This window comes from Mus pahari, chromosome 1 (assembly GCF_900095145.1).
Source record: "Mus pahari chromosome 1, PAHARI_EIJ_v1.1, whole genome shotgun sequence".
NCBI classification, from domain to species: domain Eukaryota; kingdom Metazoa; phylum Chordata; class Mammalia; order Rodentia; family Muridae; genus Mus; species Mus pahari.
This window is the reverse complement of record NC_034590.1, coordinates 95,283,409-95,301,739: the sequence shown is the minus strand read 5'-3', so window position 1 is coordinate 95,301,739 and position 18,331 is coordinate 95,283,409. Positions and strand designations below refer to the sequence as shown.

At 47.5% G+C, this 18,331-nt stretch overlaps 1 protein-coding gene across 4 annotated transcripts in view; it reads right to left on the bottom strand.

The window, feature by feature from the left end:
• The window catches only part of Kiaa0556 (KIAA0556 ortholog), a 171,147-nt gene that overhangs the window by 45,462 nt on the left and 107,354 nt on the right, over positions 1-18,331 (bottom strand). For all 4 annotated transcript variants that reach the window (XM_021197601.2, XM_029542828.1, XM_029542815.1 and 1 more), the window contains 6 exons: positions 17,872-18,041; positions 17,009-17,074; positions 15,787-15,893; positions 14,012-14,114; positions 10,489-10,704; positions 2,941-3,078 (listed from right to left, as the gene is read on the bottom strand). In XM_021197601.2, the coding sequence (XP_021053260.2) occupies positions 2,941-3,078; positions 10,489-10,704; positions 14,012-14,114; positions 15,787-15,893; positions 17,009-17,074; positions 17,872-18,041 (800 nt within the window). The remainder of the gene's footprint in view (positions 1-2,940; positions 3,079-10,488; positions 10,705-14,011; positions 14,115-15,786; positions 15,894-17,008; positions 17,075-17,871; positions 18,042-18,331) is intronic.

Here is an 18,331-nt window from a genome sequence, read left to right as displayed (position 1 = left end):
GCTGTGAAGTGTGGCCTCCTGTTCTTCCCTACCAAGTCCCTCTTCTCAGAGCAGCTCACACTCACAGTGCAGCCTCATGAGAGGAGCTTGTAAATGTTAACCCAAGGATGTACAGCCAGCACATGCCAGTCAAGGACTCTCCTCATCCCAAGTCAGCCTTGTCGCTCCACTTAACTTTCCTTCCTCAGACTCCCGTACACAAAACACTGCATTAACAAGCTGTGTCTGCAGGCTAAGCTATATTCCCTATAAACTCTCATTTTATCTCCTCCAAAACACACAGCAATAGTGTTCTCTGGAGAATATTAAATCGACCAAGCCACAGCTGCATTTGTTTGGGTTTTTCTGCCACTGGTAAGTTCTGGCAACAGATGGTTGTGTGTCATGTAAGCAATATTCTGCAGTGTTGCTCCATGCTCTGCCCTGGGTGTCAGAACCCCACGTTCCCACCCACAGTAAGCTTCCAACACTCCCCTGACTCACAGGGCCCTGAGCCCCTTTAGTATTCTGCATGTCCCAGGAAAGCCAAGTACAGGTAAATAAGGGCCTGTCTTGGCTGAGGCACACAATTTCTCAGTATGGTGGTCCATTGTGTAAATTAGGCCCAAAACCATGGTGAGCCATGGGGCATGGGCTTGGGCGAGTTGCAGCAGCTCACTTCACATTCTAGAATCAGATGTGGGGAACACATGCAGGAAAATGCTAGCAAACCTGGGACCCTCAACAGAATGGTCATGGGGCTCTGAGCACTTAAGAGATGGCCAGGGAGGAGGGGAGCTCACAGATCCCAGGTCCTTGGGGGTCATCCTTACATAACCCAGATACTTACTTTTCTCAAATTTATACTTTAGGAATTTATTGAGAAAGAAAGACTTCAAAAGACAGAAAGCAAAGGGAGTTTCCTGTTGCTGGTCAGGGCAGTAGGGCCCCTGAGTAGAGCCATAGGGACTGTATCCACCTGGGCTCTCCAGGTCTGTGGTGCTCAGAACTTGGTGGGTGCTGAAAACATGTGCTAGCCATAGGTGGAGGCTGATTGCTTAAAGAACTAGAGGGGAGAAGAGCAGGGGTGGAGGGTGGGAAGAAAGGGCGAGGACAGAGGAGAGGAAGATGGTATTAAGGGCTCTTTTGGAGAATGGTCACCTTCGCTTCAACTCTCAAATCCTTGTACCCTCTCAACCTGGGTATAAGAAAGGGCAACACAGCTGTTCATGGACTATAGAAAAGCAAACTAACCCATTCATTCATTCACCCATCTGTCAACTGCTCATCTCCTTAGCATAGATGAGTGGTACCTCTCTCTAATCCTACTGTCTTGGAGCCCACAACTTATTCAGGGGGACAGGGAGGCTCACAAGGCCCAGAAGTAGCTCAAGGGCAGGGGCAGAGTCTTGGAGAAACCATCCCCTGGGCTTTTGAGAAATCTGCAGGCCAAGCATCTGGAGCTGAGTGGGATGGGGAGGTAGGCAGGGACAAGGGTGTGACCACAGCAGCCTGCACTCAGGATGCCTGGCATGAGCAGGGGAGGCAGAGACTGGAGCAGGACCATTAGGAGGCTCAGATGTCACACCAGCAGTCTGATCTTGATACTTGGGTCAAACGGAACTCTATGGTTTGAAGCATAAGAGAGTATGACAGGGTTTCCCTAGGGACTGCTGGAGACAGACTGGAGAGCTAATGTAGGAGGATTAACAGTTCAAGGACAGATTTGGCTACAGGGTAAATTCCAGGTCATCCTGGACGACATAATAAGGTCCTTTCTTGATAAACAAACAGGAAATGAAGGAATAAATAAAATAAACAAATGAAGGAACAAATAAAATCAAACCACCCCACAACAGTTCCCAAGCTCTGGGAATGGTTAGACGTGCCAACAATATGGCCTGGGTCTCCTCTATCGAGGCCATTCACTGAAGCTATGTCTTCCCTCTCTGGCTACAAACAGCCACAGATCCCACAGTTCCATAGTGTCTTGTTAGCAAGATGGAGGTTGGAATCAGCTTCCACTCACCATCTTTCCAGTGCTTTAGTCCCTATGTCTTGCTTTATGACCATTCTTGACCCCGAGTTTACTGAAGAAGGAAAGAAAGCAGTCTGACAGCGCCTGGCCCTTCTTGCTAACTCTGTGCCTGTGGGGTCCTCTGGCACCTCCATGGGAGACACCCGGTGCCTGCTTCACCTTGCTCAGGGCTTCAGCATACTGCATGATTTGTCTACAGCATGTCTGTCAGCAGCTCAGCACAGTTGCCTTCAGGGCAGCCTGTGCCTTCTGTATCTGTCTCCTCAGAACATATCAAGAGGCTGGCAGCCCCTGGTGTGCTCACAGAGGTGAAGAACTAAAGCAGATCAACTCATGAAGAACAGGCTGGAGAAGGAAGGATGAGGGCAGGACAGTGTAGGGTACTGAGCAAGGGTGGACTCTGGAACCAAATGGGCCTGCAGCCAAGGTGAGAGCTAGCCATGAAGAGCTAGCTCCAAACCTCTATGGCCTGGTACACCTGAGCCTGGTCTGACACATGGAATCTCTACCAAATTACCAACAGTGTGAGCATCTTTAGTCTAGTACTCAGAAGGCAGAGGAAGGAGAATGTCTCTGAGTTTGAGGCCAGCCTGGTCTATAGAGAGAAAGTTCTAGGATAGCCAGGGCTACATAGAGAGACCCTGTCTTAAAAAAAAAAAAAAAAAGTAGTTTTCCAGTTTTCCAAGCTCTGTCACTGCATATTAACTAACTAGACATGGTGCTAAATGAATGGGTCTGGAGTCTGAGTACATAGGCTCATCTTTTCAGAATGACATGAGATAGAGCATCATCATGGTCACTTCTTAAACCTTAGGAGCTGTACATTCTGCTCCTGTTGGACTCATTTAGAACTCAAGCCACTGGCAATTTGCTAAGTGTGTGCACCACCAGGTGAGCTGTGAAGAGGCAGACCTGCTACTTACCCCATCTGCTGTCCAGTAATTCCGAACCTTGATCGTGGCCAGACCGAAGTCACGAAGCTGTCGCATGTTGTGAATAATGAAATAGAGCTGAAGTGGTGGGTGGAAGGGGCAGGTCCACACAGTGGGGTCCTTCTTGCTCTGAAATGCCAAGGGATGGGAACTGTTAGGGACATTTCTGCCTGTCTTCAGGGCAAAAGGCCAGGGACTCTGGTTAATTAAAACTACCAGACATCCACAGCCTGGGCAGGGCCACTTTATCTCCATAGTAAGTACTGCCCTCTGCTCTCACCCCTTTCCAGTTGCGCTTCATAGCGCCAACAACCCTGTCCCTGCAAAAAGCTGCCAGACAGATGGAACTCAAAATGCAGTAGGCTTTCTTTTAATCAGCTTAATGGGCTTTGAGGAGGGCACTGGGTGTGGGGAGGGGTGCCGGGGGGGGGGGCCTAGAGAAAGCCTCTGCTGGCGATGTTTGATTAGCCTGGCAAGCAGAGCCTCTGATTTTCTTTTGTCAAACCCTATGGATTTTTTCAAATTTGAGAATAGAGGAGAAAAAGCAATGTCTGAGCCATGTGCTGGAACAGGGCCGTGGCATGGAGCAGGCTGCTCCTTTCAGGGTTTCCAAGTGCAGGGGGGCTTCTGTCTGTATTTCCTGTGTGAGGCAGGGGGCAGCCAGAGTGTTGCCAAGGCTGTCCTTGAGGACACAGGGCACCAGAGCCAGGTGCTTGCTAGTATCTTCATCCTCACCAACACCATTTCCCATGGGAGAGCTTTGGTGGCATATGGGTAAAGCCAAATCGGGGGACTTTCTGCTCCAGTCACCTCCTAGGATATTTCTACATTCTCTGGAACAAAAGCTGCAGCTGGGCGAGTGAGATGGCTCAGTGGATAAAGGCACTTGTTGCCAAGGCAATCAACCTGAGTCTGATCCCTGGGACCCAAAGATGGAAAGAGAGAACCAGCTCTTAAGAATTATTCCTCTGAGCCAGATGTGGTGGCGCACGCCTTTAATCCCAGCACTTGGGAGGCAGAGGCAGGCAGATTTCTGAGTTCGAGGCCAGCCTGGTCTACAGAGTGAGTTCCAGGACAGCCAGGGCTACACAGAGAAACCCTGTCTCGAAAAAAACAAAAACAAAACAAAAAAGAATTACTCCTCTGACCTCCCCCATCCGGCCCCAAACATACAATGAATGTAATTAAAACAAAAGAAACTCTGAAATCATAGCTGTTCCTGGACACACAGCCCTGGCAGCTGGCTGGGCACTGCCTGACTGAAGCCTCTGCTCCCACCAGGCTCCCTACACTTTCACCCTGAGTCCAACAAGCTATCAACTGGCTCCTTATTCCCCTTCCCCTGTGACCCTGGCCTCTCCCCTGAGCAGCCAGGAAGGGGACCCCTAGTCTCATTTCTGAACGCCAACATTAGGCACAGCTTCTTGGCGGGGACTAACCTAGTGGCTAAGTGACGTGGGTTTCCCAGCATCTGTCCTAATTTCAGCCTTACAGAAGGAACTACCTGCATCTGGTTAAAAGGTATCTGTCTGCTTCAGGAGACATTGGAAAGGAAAGATAAGAGGGACCAATTCATTGCCAGAACTAAGAAATGGGGTGGCTTACCCCTGAGAGCTTGGTTTCTGGATTCTCTACTGACTCAGAATGCTTGGTACTTAATCCCACACAGCTGGGTCTGGGGTTCAGTATTGCTTAAGCTAGGCTAACCCTCTCAGTACCTCAGTCCTCACTAATTAATCACTACTCTCTACATCCCTCACATCCCTCCTAGGTCCTGACTGGTCCCACAGACATCTTGGCTTTGGAATACTGGGGGAGTGGGGTAGACATTTTACTCTAAACAGGCATCACCTGGTACTGAGAATATCTTAAAGACTTATTACTAGGAATGTGCCTCTTGATGGGCAGCAGGGGAGGGGGGCTACTGACTCCGGTTCTGAAGCCTGGCTCCAGTTACAAGAACAGTTAGGGTTTCTTGTCTCCTGATGATGGTGCTTTGGGTAGGGAAGGACAGCTCTGTGGGCTCAAGGGATGCTGACTTACTCTAGGAGCACCTTGGCTGGGCTAGAACTCTGTGTTCCTAGCAGCTGTTTAGGGCTCAGAGACCTCATCTCAAAATCTGGCAGGTAAGCTCACCCCTCCCTCTGTGGCAGAAAGGGAGCAGGAGTCCATTTCCCTTCTCATTTCTCTCAGAAGAAGGAAAGGCAGGAGAACTAAGTGGGCACTGTATTATTCAAAACCCCAGCGCATTAACCTGAGGCTAACTCACGGGCTCATTAGTGGCCAGGCCTTCTGATGTTTCCTGTTTAGACAGAATCTATATGAGGCCCTGGTGGGGAGAAGCTAGGAGCTAACCGCTGAGTCCTGACACACCCCAGTGCCAGGCCAGCAGGCAGAACATGTGTAGCACCCACCCTGTATCATGGTAGCCTCTAGCCATGCTCCAGTGAGAGGCCCTGTGGAACCCTGGGGCAAGTGGACTGACTGATTTCCAGAGTGGTTGTACCAGCTTGCAATCCCACCAGCAGTGGAGGAATGTTCCTCTTTCTCCACATCCTCGCCAGCATCTGCTGTCACCTGAGTTTTTGATCTTTGCCATTCTGACTGGTGTGAGGTGGAATCTCAGGGTTGTTTTGATTTGCGTTTCCCTGGTGACTAAGGATGTTGAACATTTTTTAGGTGCTTCTCAGCCATTCGTTATTCCTCAGTTGAGAATTCTTTGTTTGCACCCCATTTTTAAATAGGGTTTTTTGTTTCTCTGGAGTCTAACTTCTTGAGCTCTTTGTATATATTGGATATTAGCCCTCTATCAGATGTAGGATTGGTAAAGATCTTTTCCCAATCTGTTGGTTGCCTTTTTGTCTTATTGACAGTGTCTTTTGCCTTACAGAAGTTTGCAATTTTATGAGGTCCCATTTGTCAATTCTTGATTTTTACAGCACAAGCCATTGGTGAGCAATTTGCAAATTCATCTAGAATAACAAAAAACCTAGGATAGCAAAAACTATTCTCAACAATAAAAGAAATTTTGGTGGAATCACCATCCCTGACCTCAAGCTGTACTACTGAGCAATGGTGATAAAACTGCATGGTATTGGTATAGTGACAGGCAGGTAGATCAATGGAATAGAATTGAAGACCCAGAAATAAACCTACACACCTACGGTCACTTGATTTTTGACAAAGGCACTAAAACCATCCAGTGGAAAAAAGATAGCATTTTCAACAAATGGTGTGGGCTCAACTGGCAATTAGCATGTAAAAAATGCAAATCAACACATTCTTATCTCCTTGTACAAAGCTCAAGTCCAAGTGTATCAAGGACCTCCACATAAAACCAGATACACTGAAACTTATAGAGGAGAAAGTGGGGAAGAGCCTTAAACATATGGGCACAGGGGAAAAACTCACAATTTTCGAGTGTGTAATCCATGATTTCCCAGCATATTCACAGGCTCCACAACTAGCATCACCATCTTTGCTTAGCATACTTTACTTCCCACTGTGGAGCATGGCACCTATTAGCCATATACTCCCATGCCCTGCTCCTGTATCTGTGGATCTGTTTAGACTGTTTCCTGTAACACTTATCTTTCAAGGTTCACCATGCATGTGTATCCTGTAGTAGCAATTCATTCCTTCTCATAGCTGAGTTTTGTCTATTGTATGGTGACATCACATTTCAATTTTCTGTCCATCAGTCTGTGTTGCTGTGTTATTTCCATCTTCTATCAAGAGATTCCATTACTTTTTTTTTTTTTTTTTGGATGTGCACATCTCTTGGTTCTATACCCAGGAGTGGAACTTCTAGGCCACAGAGTAGCTCTGTTCCTTACTTTCTAAAGAATTGACACACTGTTCCCTTGCAGCGGCTGGTCTATTCACTTTCAACAGGATTTGTCATTTTTCTGGCCATCCCAGTGGATATGACTGGGTCCCATAGTGGACTTCATTTGAGGTGTCAAAAAGTATGTGCTGAGTATCTTCCTGTGTACTCACTGGCGTGCAGTTTTCTGTTCTGATGTTTCTGTTGGTTTCAGTAGAGAATCTTCTGGGATATGCCCCATCTTCTTCTATATTTTACAATATTGAAGGGACAGTCAAATGCTCACTCTTTAAGTATCTGGTGGGCAGGCTCCCCTATGGCTTTTGATGATCAGTTCAAGTTCAAGTTCTTTCTTTGGATTGGTCTTTTTAGATTTTCCATTTCATCTTAAGTCAGTTTTGGTAATTTGCCCTCCTTGGCATTTATACAGTTCATGTAGGTTATCTAACTTATTGGCATACAGTCTTATAATCCTTATTTCTGTAAGATAAGTAGTGATAGTCCCAGTATATTCATTGAAACCTTTGCTTCCTCCTTTATTGTCTAACTAAAGGTTTTTGATTTTGTTGATCCTTTCAAAGAGCCAACTTTGGTTCCATTGATTTTTCTCTATTGATAGTCTTTTTTTTTTTCTGCATCATTTTTACAACTTTCTAAGTCTACAATCATTTCCAAATAAAAAGTTTAAATCTGTGCAGCATGCGATTTTGTGTATTGAGGATATGGTATGGCCAAGGACAGACAAGTGCTTATCAGTTAAATGGGGGAGGCAGATACACACAGGAGTGTGTGTTCTGGTGAGACAGGCTTTGAGGAGAATAAAAAATGACACCATAAAAAAATTTCCCTCCCTGGTAGGGTGGGAAGCCTTGCTGAGAAAGTGATACTTGGGCTGAAATCCAAACGTAGATGATCTCAACCAGTGTGCACAGAAATATGGGGATGATGGAGGTGGGTACTGGAGAAGGAAGCAGGGGGCAGACGGGGTACTGTTGGCCCCATCCACACAGGGACAAAAGGCAACTGTTAATTGTTATTTTTCTGTGAGAGTACTTCTAGGAAGAATTAGCTGAAGAGAAAAACTCTCCCCAAAGTGGGGCCCCAAGATACAAGGAAATCTGAGGATCAGGCCATCCTGCCTGCTTCCCTCATTAGCTCACTATTGCTTTTGCTGATGAGTACATATCCTGAAGTTGCCTCCATCCTTCACTGAGCACAGCTTCTGCAGTCATTCAGCAGGACTTAAGAAGACCTCTGGCCCTCTAGGAATCCTTCAGGCATTCTGCATCCAATTGGGACTACTGTGGCAAACAGTTGCATAGACCAAGCAGCTACTGGGGTCTTAGCCTCTCTAGTTACAGATGGCCACTGCTAGACCAGGCTGGCCTCTGAAAGATTAGCCTGCCTCTGCCTCTTAAATGTTGGGATTAAAAGCACATGCCATCACATGCCTGGCTGCCCTCCCTTCCTCCAGTCTTTCCTCTTGCCCTTCCTTTCTGGTAGAGCTGTAGATAGAACATAGGACCCAGGTCATGTTAGATAAGAAATATACTACCACTAAGTGGTACCCAAGCCTTGGGGTTTTTGTTTGTTTGTTTGTTTGTTTGTTTTTCCTTTATTTTTGGGTGAGAGACAAGGTACTGCAAGAATAGTCTCAAATACCAGATCCTCCCTGCCTCAGCCTCCTCTTGAATATCAGGTCTACAAATGCCTGCTACTATGCTGCCGTTATATAACAAATGTCCTTTAAAAATATATGCTCAAGTGGGACTGCAGAGATAATTGTGCAGTTAAGAGAACTGTGGCTCATACAGAAGACCTGGGGTTGGTTCCTAGTACCTACATGGTGGCTCAGAAACACCTGTAACTCTAGTTCCACCGGATCTGGTGCAGGCACTGCACACACTTGGTATACATACAGAAAAAAAAAAGGCAAATACTCACATACATAAAGTAAAAATAAATCTCCCCCCCCCCAAAAAATCTTAAAAATATACTAAAGTGAGCCAAACTCAGTTTCTACTGCTGAAAATCTAAAGTTTTTAACAGATTAATTTACCTCCCATCTCCTATTTTAAAGAGAGCAGAAAGCAGACTCTTGGAGATAGCAGGTAAGTTATCTAAGATCACACAGAAAGAGCAACAGCTGAGAATTTTAAAGCTCCCCCTTCCCATTTTTTCTTCTTTAACTGAGGGACTGATGTGATCGCCTCATCCATGTTTACATGGCCCTTCCAGCACTGACTAGGTGTGCAGTATCATGCTCCCTTGATAGACAAGAAACCAAGTCAAAGCTAAGGGAGTCATCTGTGGGCAGAGGCTGTGAACTGGCTTTGGACCTCAGTCTGTCTGCACCTCCAGTCTGTAGTTAGGGACATCAAGATCTTAGAAGAAGCACTAAGAGCTGTACCTGGCCCAGGGTAAGGCCTGCGTGTGTAGCAGCTCTTTTCATTTTCAGTACTTTAAGGAAACAATTGGGGGGGGGGTCTAGTTAGGTTTCTGTGGCTTTGATACAACACCGATCAAGCCCAACTTGGGGAAGGAAAGGGTATATATATTTAGTGTACAAGTCCTATCATAGTCCATCTTTGTGGAAAGCTAGGAAAGAAACTCAATGCAGGAACTCTGAAGCAAGAATTGGAGCAGAAGCCTTCAGGTGTGTTTGCCATGGCCTCCTCAGCTTGTTTTCTTATACTGCTTAGGACTACTTGTCCAAGTAAGGATCCAGCCCACCCACATCTATCACTAATCAAGATACCACACAGATTTGCCTGTAGGCCAATCTGAATGAGGCATTTTTTCTCAACTGAGGTTCCTCTTCCTAGATAACCCAAGCTTGTGTCAAGTTGAAAACAGTCAACCAGCACAGTAGAATACATCAGTTGGGCTGTGACATGGCTTTAAGAGCTACAGAAGAACACCTGTGACCTGTCCCATCCCTTGCTCTGCTCTCTGGTTCACAGGCTCTTCCAAGGCAATCTGACACAGCACAGGAAGGCCATTTGGCTAGATGTGCTGCTAACTTGACAGTGATGGGAAGAAGCAAGCATTGTGGTTTGTACCTATGACACCAGAACTAGGGAATCAGAGGAGGACTGTTAGTTCAGTTATTCTAGGCTCTGCAGTGAGCTCATGGACAGCCCAGGCAATATAGCAAGAGTTTGACTTAAAAACAAGCAAGCAAACAAACCCCACAAATATCAGCCAAAAGATGGAAACAAGGGAAAATACCTTTGCTTATAAAAACAACCTCTATTGACTATCTAAAGGAAAATATATTCAAAGTCTGCTGGGTATGGAGCCATGGTTCAAGAAGCAGCATCCTGAGGTGGTGTGAGCACAGTGTATAGACCAGCCTGCAGTTTGTGAACTTGGTCCCACTAGCTTCCTCTGTGTGACCCTGGCCACTTGCATGCCCATCTCCAACTTAGTTTCTTTATCTACAAAACAATGACACTGGCCTTAGTGACACCTAGTGGCCTATGTTTAGTAGTCACAGCAGGATATAGAGCAGCTATTTAGGCAAGACCTCAGGAAGAAACACACTGGTGCCTCAGAGGGTGCCATTCCCAAAGGTTCCTCCTCACTGGGCTGCAGAGAAAGACTAGGGTTGATGACAACATTCCTCCCCAACCCCAAACTACACCCTCATTGGTGCAGAGAACACACACCAAAATACACAGCAGAACAAAGCCCAGTAACCCATCACTTACCACTAAGTCCCTGTTGACAAGGCACCCCAGCTCGCCTGGCAACACTGCGTTCCGGATGTCCACATCATGAGGTGAGACATAAAGCTTTATGTTGTTCAGGTCAAAGAACTGGACTTCCGTGAGACCCACCCATGATGCATTGCCCCAGTTAGACAGGATTTCCATAGTCACATAGATGGCATCTTCGATCTCATCTACTCTTGCTTTCCACTTTTCCTGAAGAGAAAATACCAAAGGGCAGCAAGCCTGAATTTAGTGCTTCTACCCACCAAGGCCTTCATCCAGTGTCCAGACTCATGGTGCCTCAGTCCACCAGGGCTCTGCAGAGAACCACAGCACTTGCCCACTGTGGCTCTTGTGAGGCTAGCAAGAGCTCCTATTTGTACAGTGTCTAAAACAGGGAGTGCACTGGAGAGATGACTCAGTGGGTAAAGATACTTGCTACCAATATGGCAACCCAAGTTTGATACCCAGACATATGGTAGAAAAGGAGAACTGACTTGCAAGATGTTCTCTAACCTACACACCCCCCCACACACACAAATAGTAAATAAAACATACGTATTTAAAATTATAAATAAAACATAGGGATTGGGTTGGTTGTGGCTCTCATACAGAAAAATAAACAGGGATATATACAACAACTGTGCCACCAACACTTACTAAGTATCCCACTATGAGGCCTTCAAATGAAAAAAAAATATTGTAAAAGACTGCATTCTGCCTGAACATACATTTCTTGCCCTTCTGCAGTATTCATGGCCCAGGGGCATGCTGTAATATCTGAAGATGGCAGGTGGGCTGGGTTCCCCCAAACTCCACTGCTGAAACCCTAATGGCCAGGTCCCAAGATGTGACTGTTTGCAGTCAGGGCCTTTAAGAGGTGATTAAACCAAATGAGGCTGCTGGGGAGGCCCCCCTTCTCATCTGTCTGGAGGCCTTATAAAAGGAGGAAATCTGAATCCCCAGGGGTTAACACCAGGGACACACACAGGAAAGACTGAGTATGTAAGTCCACTGAGGAAGCCTCCACTTGCAAGGCAAAGAGTGGCACCCGAGAAGAAATCAGCCAGGCAATACCTTGACCTTGGACTTGCCATCTTTGCAGCTATGAGAAAGACCAGTCTGCTGCTTAAGCTGCCAGCGTACGCACCGAGTGCAGTATGACAGCACATACCAGAGTCCCTGCCTTGGTCAGTCACTTGACATTCCCAGCCTGTTGGGGAAAGCAGGATGTGACTATCTACGTGGAGGTCCCAGTCTGGGGATTAAGGAAGACCCCAACAACAACAACAACAACAACAACAACACACACACACACACACACACACACACACACACACACACACACACACACACACACACACAGAGCCCCATGTGTGCTCAGGCCAAAATGGGCTCAATTCCTGACTCTCCTTCACTGATTCTTAAAGCCTCCCTCCTTCCTGGTGAGGCTGTCTGGTATGGGATATGGGAGCGTGCGTGAATGCAATCCATAAAGAGCAACTCTGTGCCATGGCTTCCTAGAGGCCCTCAGGGCCCAACTGTAGCACTGGTCACCACGGATCAGCCACTCATGAAATGGTGCATTTCCCTGCGCGCACCGGCCCTCTGTTAATTAGCATCGGTATCTGCAACGGTTCTGTGAGCAGGGAGCTGAGTAAATGAACAGCAACTGTTCCCCACTTATTTTTTTAATTAATAGCCAGTGAGACATGTGATCACTCCCAGCATGAGCTTGGACAAGCTGATTGCCACACAGAGAACAGGAATGGAGATGGGGGTGGTGGTATAAGAACAGGTCAGCTTGGAGCTCCTGGCAGGAGATTAGTGTCAGGTTGGATTACCTGAACTGTAAAATCCCAGAGCTCCCTTGTCCTAGCCAGGTCCTTGGCTACCCTGGGCCTGAGTCCCAGGCTTGCAGAACTGGCCAGCTTGACTCTGGTGTTGGTAGGCTCCTGAGCCTGAGCTTGGTGGAGCATTCTGGGGCCAAGTAAGTTTGTTTGCTGGTTCAAGGGGAACGAGGAAGCTAGATGGGAGGAAAACTGCCTGCAAAGGACTGAGGACCCCCTCCCTGCCCAATGGAATCTGAAACACACAATTCCTGCATGGAAATTCTAAATGCAGAGGCCAGAGTATGAACTGAGAAGTGTCACCATTGTGAGTATCCCAGGTAGACAGAGGCTGAAGCTAAGCCAGCAAAGGTTCCTCCCACTCACTAGCTCCTCACTGAGACCACTTGGTTCTCCTCTTGCTTAGCCATTTACCACATATCCTCCCTTGGTAATGAGGTTTTGGTACAGCGGGCTAGCCCTTTCCTAAGCAATCAGTGTGTGTTTTCCCATGGACCACTGGTTTTGTTGATGAAGCCCAGGCTTGTGGAGGCATGCTCTTCTCACAGACAATGCTAGAAGCTTCTGCAACTTTTAGGAAGAGTAGAGGTGGGACCAATACTGGAATGGAGCTCAGGGGTGCAAATGACTCTGTGGAGACCCAAGTGGAAAGGCTTAGCTGGCTGCAGAATGCAGTGCCCACCACCCTACCCTCAGTGTTTTTAGTGCCCAGTGCCTGAAATTTGTTTCTATTTGTAATGTAAGTCACCTTGCCCTGGATTTTCTGTTTCCTATACAGAAACTTAATATATATGGGATCTTACTAATGTGGCCCTAGTCATAACTCATAGTAAATCTTCTCAGTTAAAGAGGCAGCTGTTCCACGCTGGGGTGGCGGTGGGGGTAGGGCAGGAGCTTTGAGTTTTCTCAAAGACGGACTTTGAAACTAGTATTTATGGCTTCTTCCTACCCCATGTCAGGCTCTGAGTAGAACACGTCACCATCCTGTGTTGTGCACAGAGCTAGGATGACTGCATCCATGTAACAACCCCATAACCTGCTCACAGCCAGTACAATCACACTGCACTAGAAGGTTATTACCAGTATCTACAGCTAACTTTATATAGTTAAATTTCACATTTGCTTATTTACTTGGTGTGTGTGGCATGTGTGTACCTATGTGGAGGTCAGAGGCCAACTCAACTTTCAGGAGTCAGGTCTCTCCTTCTACTGATTTCTGGCAGCCATCTTGGGTTACCAGATTTGGCAACAGGCATCTTCCCCTGCAGAGTCATCTCACCAGCCCTAAGTTTTTATGTTTTATGTTTTTGTCTCCCTCTGTTTATTGTTATATAGTCCAGGTTGGACTCTAGTTCAAAAGCCTACCAATTACAAACATTTGTCACCACACCCACCAAACTTAGTTTCTGTTCTTGACTATGGGTAGCACTGGATATTGTCCTGTGGGCTTACTGGTTATTTACATTTTCTTTTACCAGGAACTTCTTCTGGCCTACACCTTTCTTCTTCTGATCCTATTGCTTAATCATGTATCTGACTTGGCAAGAAGATGTTGAGATGACCATCATCACAGTCATCACCACTAACCAGAATTGACTGCTCCAAGGGGCCCCTTTGCTTTCAGAGCAACGTTAGTATACTGGACTGTTCCAGTGAGTATAGGCTCTCACCTCTGAATTTGGTACTGGCTTCTCTGTTGGTATAGCCACCTGGCTGAGATGGGTAGTGTCACTTTCCATAGTCTGCAAGACTCCCAGAAGTTTATGCTGTTGTCTGAAAAGGGATTTTGTTTCAGCAAAGAGGCAATAATGAAGAATACACACAAGAGAATAGTCCCATGAAAGAGACCACGGGGTCTTTAGTACCCACTTGAAAGCTTGTCTGTACCCTGCAGAGAGCTCAAGGGCATGAATGGATGCCCTCTCTCTTTATAAACAGCTGGACAATTAGTAATGAAATCACAGCCCAAGTAGAGAAGCCAGCTGACTAAGAACTTAATCACAGATAGAGCAAGGAGTCAGCTTTACTAAGGGCTGCCTAGCCCACAGCCTGTTTTGTATGACCTGGCATCTAAGAATGGCTTTTATGTGTTTTAAGCACTGTTAAAAGTAGCAACAAATAACAAAACCCCCAACTGCTAAGGCTGTAGGATTTCCCAACAGGCCCTTCACAAAAACTGCCAACCTCAGGTTTAAAGACCCACCCATTCCCTTTGCTACAGATGCTATGCACACCACAGGTGCAGAGCCCTAAAGCACAGAGGATTCCAGTGATGAAGAGGGCTAGTGTTGCCTGCTGCAGAGCTGTCAGATGCAAACCAGCCCTGCGGCTGGAAACCGAGAGAGCTCTGATTTATGGCTGTGGTGAAGTGGAGCAGTTTCCATCTGGGGTCTGCAAACATGCAGGAATGGATAGCTGTGCCTTGAGCCATCTAGTCTTTCCACACACTATGCACAGGAGCTCCCTGGGGGATGGACTGAGAACTGGAGGCCATATGGCTTGGCTATCACAGCTCACTCTGTGCAACGGAGTTACGAGAGCCTTGCCCCCTTCTGGCCTGATCCCTCAGGTTGTGCCACTTAGTGACCAATATTCAGATGTCACTGCAGTCTCCTCCTACTCCTCATCCAGGCACTTGTATAGCCTGCAACATGCATATATGCCTGTACAATAGCCCTGGGAGTATGCCTATGTGCCAAGATAGATGTGCACTGCAGGCTACACTGGTGTGCTTTCTGGAGGTCGAGTTCCCCTGAAGATCGGGAGTCTATTTTGCTATTAACACTTGGTAATTTTAGGGTCATTGTAACACATTAAAGGACAGACTTTGACGAAGAAAAAGAATCTCAGAGGAGACTGGTGCTTTGAGTCACTCTTGTGACAAGTAAGTTTGGGCTCCCTCCCAAGCTATGTGGGGTACTATATCAGTGTTTTTACGCTCTGGGGCTGGGGGACTGAGGGGAGGGCGGGACTCTAAAGTTGCTAGCCAAAATGCTCTGGAATAACATGATGGGACAGCTGGACAGGATCACTGGGCAGGAGGCTTACCTCAAGGCTTCTGTCTGAGGCATTTCTAGATGGGATTAGCCCACAAGAGCTCCGCCCCAGTCAAGCGCCCATGAGGAATCTCTTGATATGAAGACAGCAGTGGAAGGTGGTAAAAAGTGGGAGGCGGGGTCCCTGGGGAAGTGGCCTCTGGGTGACTAGCTTGCCTGACTCCTTCAAACAAGTGTTTCTGCTTCTTGGCTTTTACGACAGAAACTTCTCTCCTACCACACCCTTTCTGCCACAATGAAAGGATACTTCTGAAACTGTGCACCAATTCAACTCTTTGTAGTCAAAGCAAAAATGACTAAAGCAACAAGAAAGGCCATGGTTAATGAGACCCTCATGGCTGCTGCTGTGGGTCATCTGGAATAGGCTCCACATCTGCCTTAGAGAGTACCTGCTTCCCAAAGGGCTCATTCCGTCCATGGTTGGGCTGACAGCTTTGGCTCCCCCTGCTGCCCTGCACAGCTCAGGATCGGTGGTCACTGGAGTGACAGCAAGCAGCTGAGGGCAGAAAAGCTGATCAGATGGATATCCAAGGGGACCCTGCAGCCCTAACAGGTCAAAGCATGGGCTTCTCAGGTACCTGGTCCCACCAGGTATATATGGGGCACAGAGGTGACAGTGCCAGCTTGGGGAGGGTCAGCTTAGAATTCCTTATGTATTCTCAGATCACTGACCAGGGAGGTTCTGGGAAATAATGCTTCTATGAGCTACTGAGCCCTTCTGTCACCTGACCACTCACTACTTCAACCCACCTGGGTTCAGTTTCCTCCTAAGAGATCAGACTGCACACAGACTCACCAGCGATTCTCTGTTTCCTTCTTTCTCCTCTGTCATCTAAACTGGAATGGAATCTGACACTTGTCTACAAGTGACTGTTATAGCTGGAAGCCTGTGGGGGTCAGGGGTCAGGCTACTCAGGAACCCTGAATCACAGGGTAGTCAGAAATAATGACTGGCTACTGCCCAAGATGACTGCTATGCAGTAGGACAAAGGCAACTGGGAAAGAAAGAAACTCATTTGGGGACTCTGGGGTTTGTCCCCTGCCAGTAGCCCATCCATCACACTGGGCTTCTTTCTGGTCCTTAATGCAGCTAGCTCATTGCCACCTCCAGTCATTCCCAGTTCACCTTCCAGGCAGCAACCTGAGGCCACCTGCCAGAGAAGGCATGGCTCATTCCCAGGCACTCTGTCCCCATGTGTCTATTGGCTCCAGTGACTACCAGTAAGATCCTTACAGTGTGGGTATTCTCTGTATTCAGAACACTGGGGACACCTGTGGGCTATAAAAACATTTCCTGGGTGCTTTATTAATTCACTTACTTTATGCCTGGGTGGCCTGGGCAGATAGATAGAACTTACTTATTCTCAAAACTAAGATCTTCTTATCTTAGTGTTCTCTCATTGGGAAATAGAAATGGAAAAGGAACAAGTCAGCAGGCCTGGCTGGACTCTAGCTTCAAGTTGCAAATTTGGCCAAGTCCCTCAAGCCCAACTTCCACATCTGTGAAATGGGTAGAAAGCCAGTGCTCAGGCAGCAGAGAAGTTCCCGATGGTCACTGTGTTTGTAGGGTATGGGTGGGGATGTTAAATCTATGTCCATCCTCATACTGACCTCAGGGATGTCCTCCTTGGCCTTCAGCAGACTGGACCAGGATTTTGCTGGTGGTTCCTTGGTATCCTGCAAAGATGGTATCAGATGACATAGGAAGGAACAAAGCCACTGCTAGGCATTCCTCCCACAGAAGGAGGGCAGAGAAGCAGGGCTCCTTTCCTCAAGTCCCAGACAGTCTGGACAAAAGACACTCAGGGAAGGTTCTGCTCAACCAGAACTGCCTCCAGAGGGTTCTCCAGAGAGCACAGGGCAGCATGGCAAGAGTGTGGGCTGACAGCCAGGCTGACTTTGCAAAGATGTGACCCCAACTGCCCACATCTGTGATCCAGGCAGAGGATCACCATGAGCTTCTAATGGGACAGGCCAGGGGTCTCAGCAGGCGATCCAGAGGCTGTGCAACATGCTGAGGAGTATGTAAGGTCTCAACTTCTCCAGGCCCCTGACCTACCCCACCCCTGACCTTCCAGTTTGTTACTGTATGTCTGTGCGGTTGCATGAATGAGGGAAGTAGGCCAGGGGAGCAGTAGGAACCCTGTGGATCACATTCTGGGACCAGCTTCAGGAGAGCCACACACTGTCCATTCAACCACATGCTGGCCTGGCCTTTTTGTAGTACAGGCCTAAGCCATCCCGAGTTGGCAGGGAAATGACCAGTGAGTCACAGGTTAGTACTTAGCTGTTAGAAATAACCCAGAAGATCTAAGATGGTGGCTGAGTGGGACTCTGGGTAGATGAAGAGCAGCTGTCTATAAGCAGTCCCTGAAATGCAGTCTGCAGTCAGAGAGGGCTGTTGCTCAAACACTGCCTGTGCTTGAGTGTCCCCAGTCCCTCCATAGATCCCCCTACTCCACAGGTGCCCCCACCTGCTGTGGACTGGTATGTAGCTCAGGATCTTGGCTGAGGAAGACCTGCTGCAGAGCTGCGTTCTCCACCTGGATGGCTTTCAGCACAGCCGAGGCATCTTCCTCTCGGTCCTCAGCTGCATATGCTTTGCGGGTTGCTGACAGGGGTCTATCTCTCCGGCTTCCGGATCCTGCAGAAAGAAGACAGCGATGCTCTTTAGCTTGTGTTCTCAGAAAACAGCTAGGAAGTACATTAGATACTATTGAGAGACACTCTGTAAAAGAACTGAGTAACTCCTTTGAAAATGTCAAGGTCTTGAGGGATGAAGGAAGCCTGAAGAACTGTTCTAGATTAATATTACCCAGACAAATGCAGTAAGTAGCTACAATGGACACCTCAAGACTAGGGCCTATCTCTCTCTCCTCTCTCCTCTCTCTCTCTCCCCTCTCCCCTCTCCCCCTCTCCTCCTCCCCTCTCCCC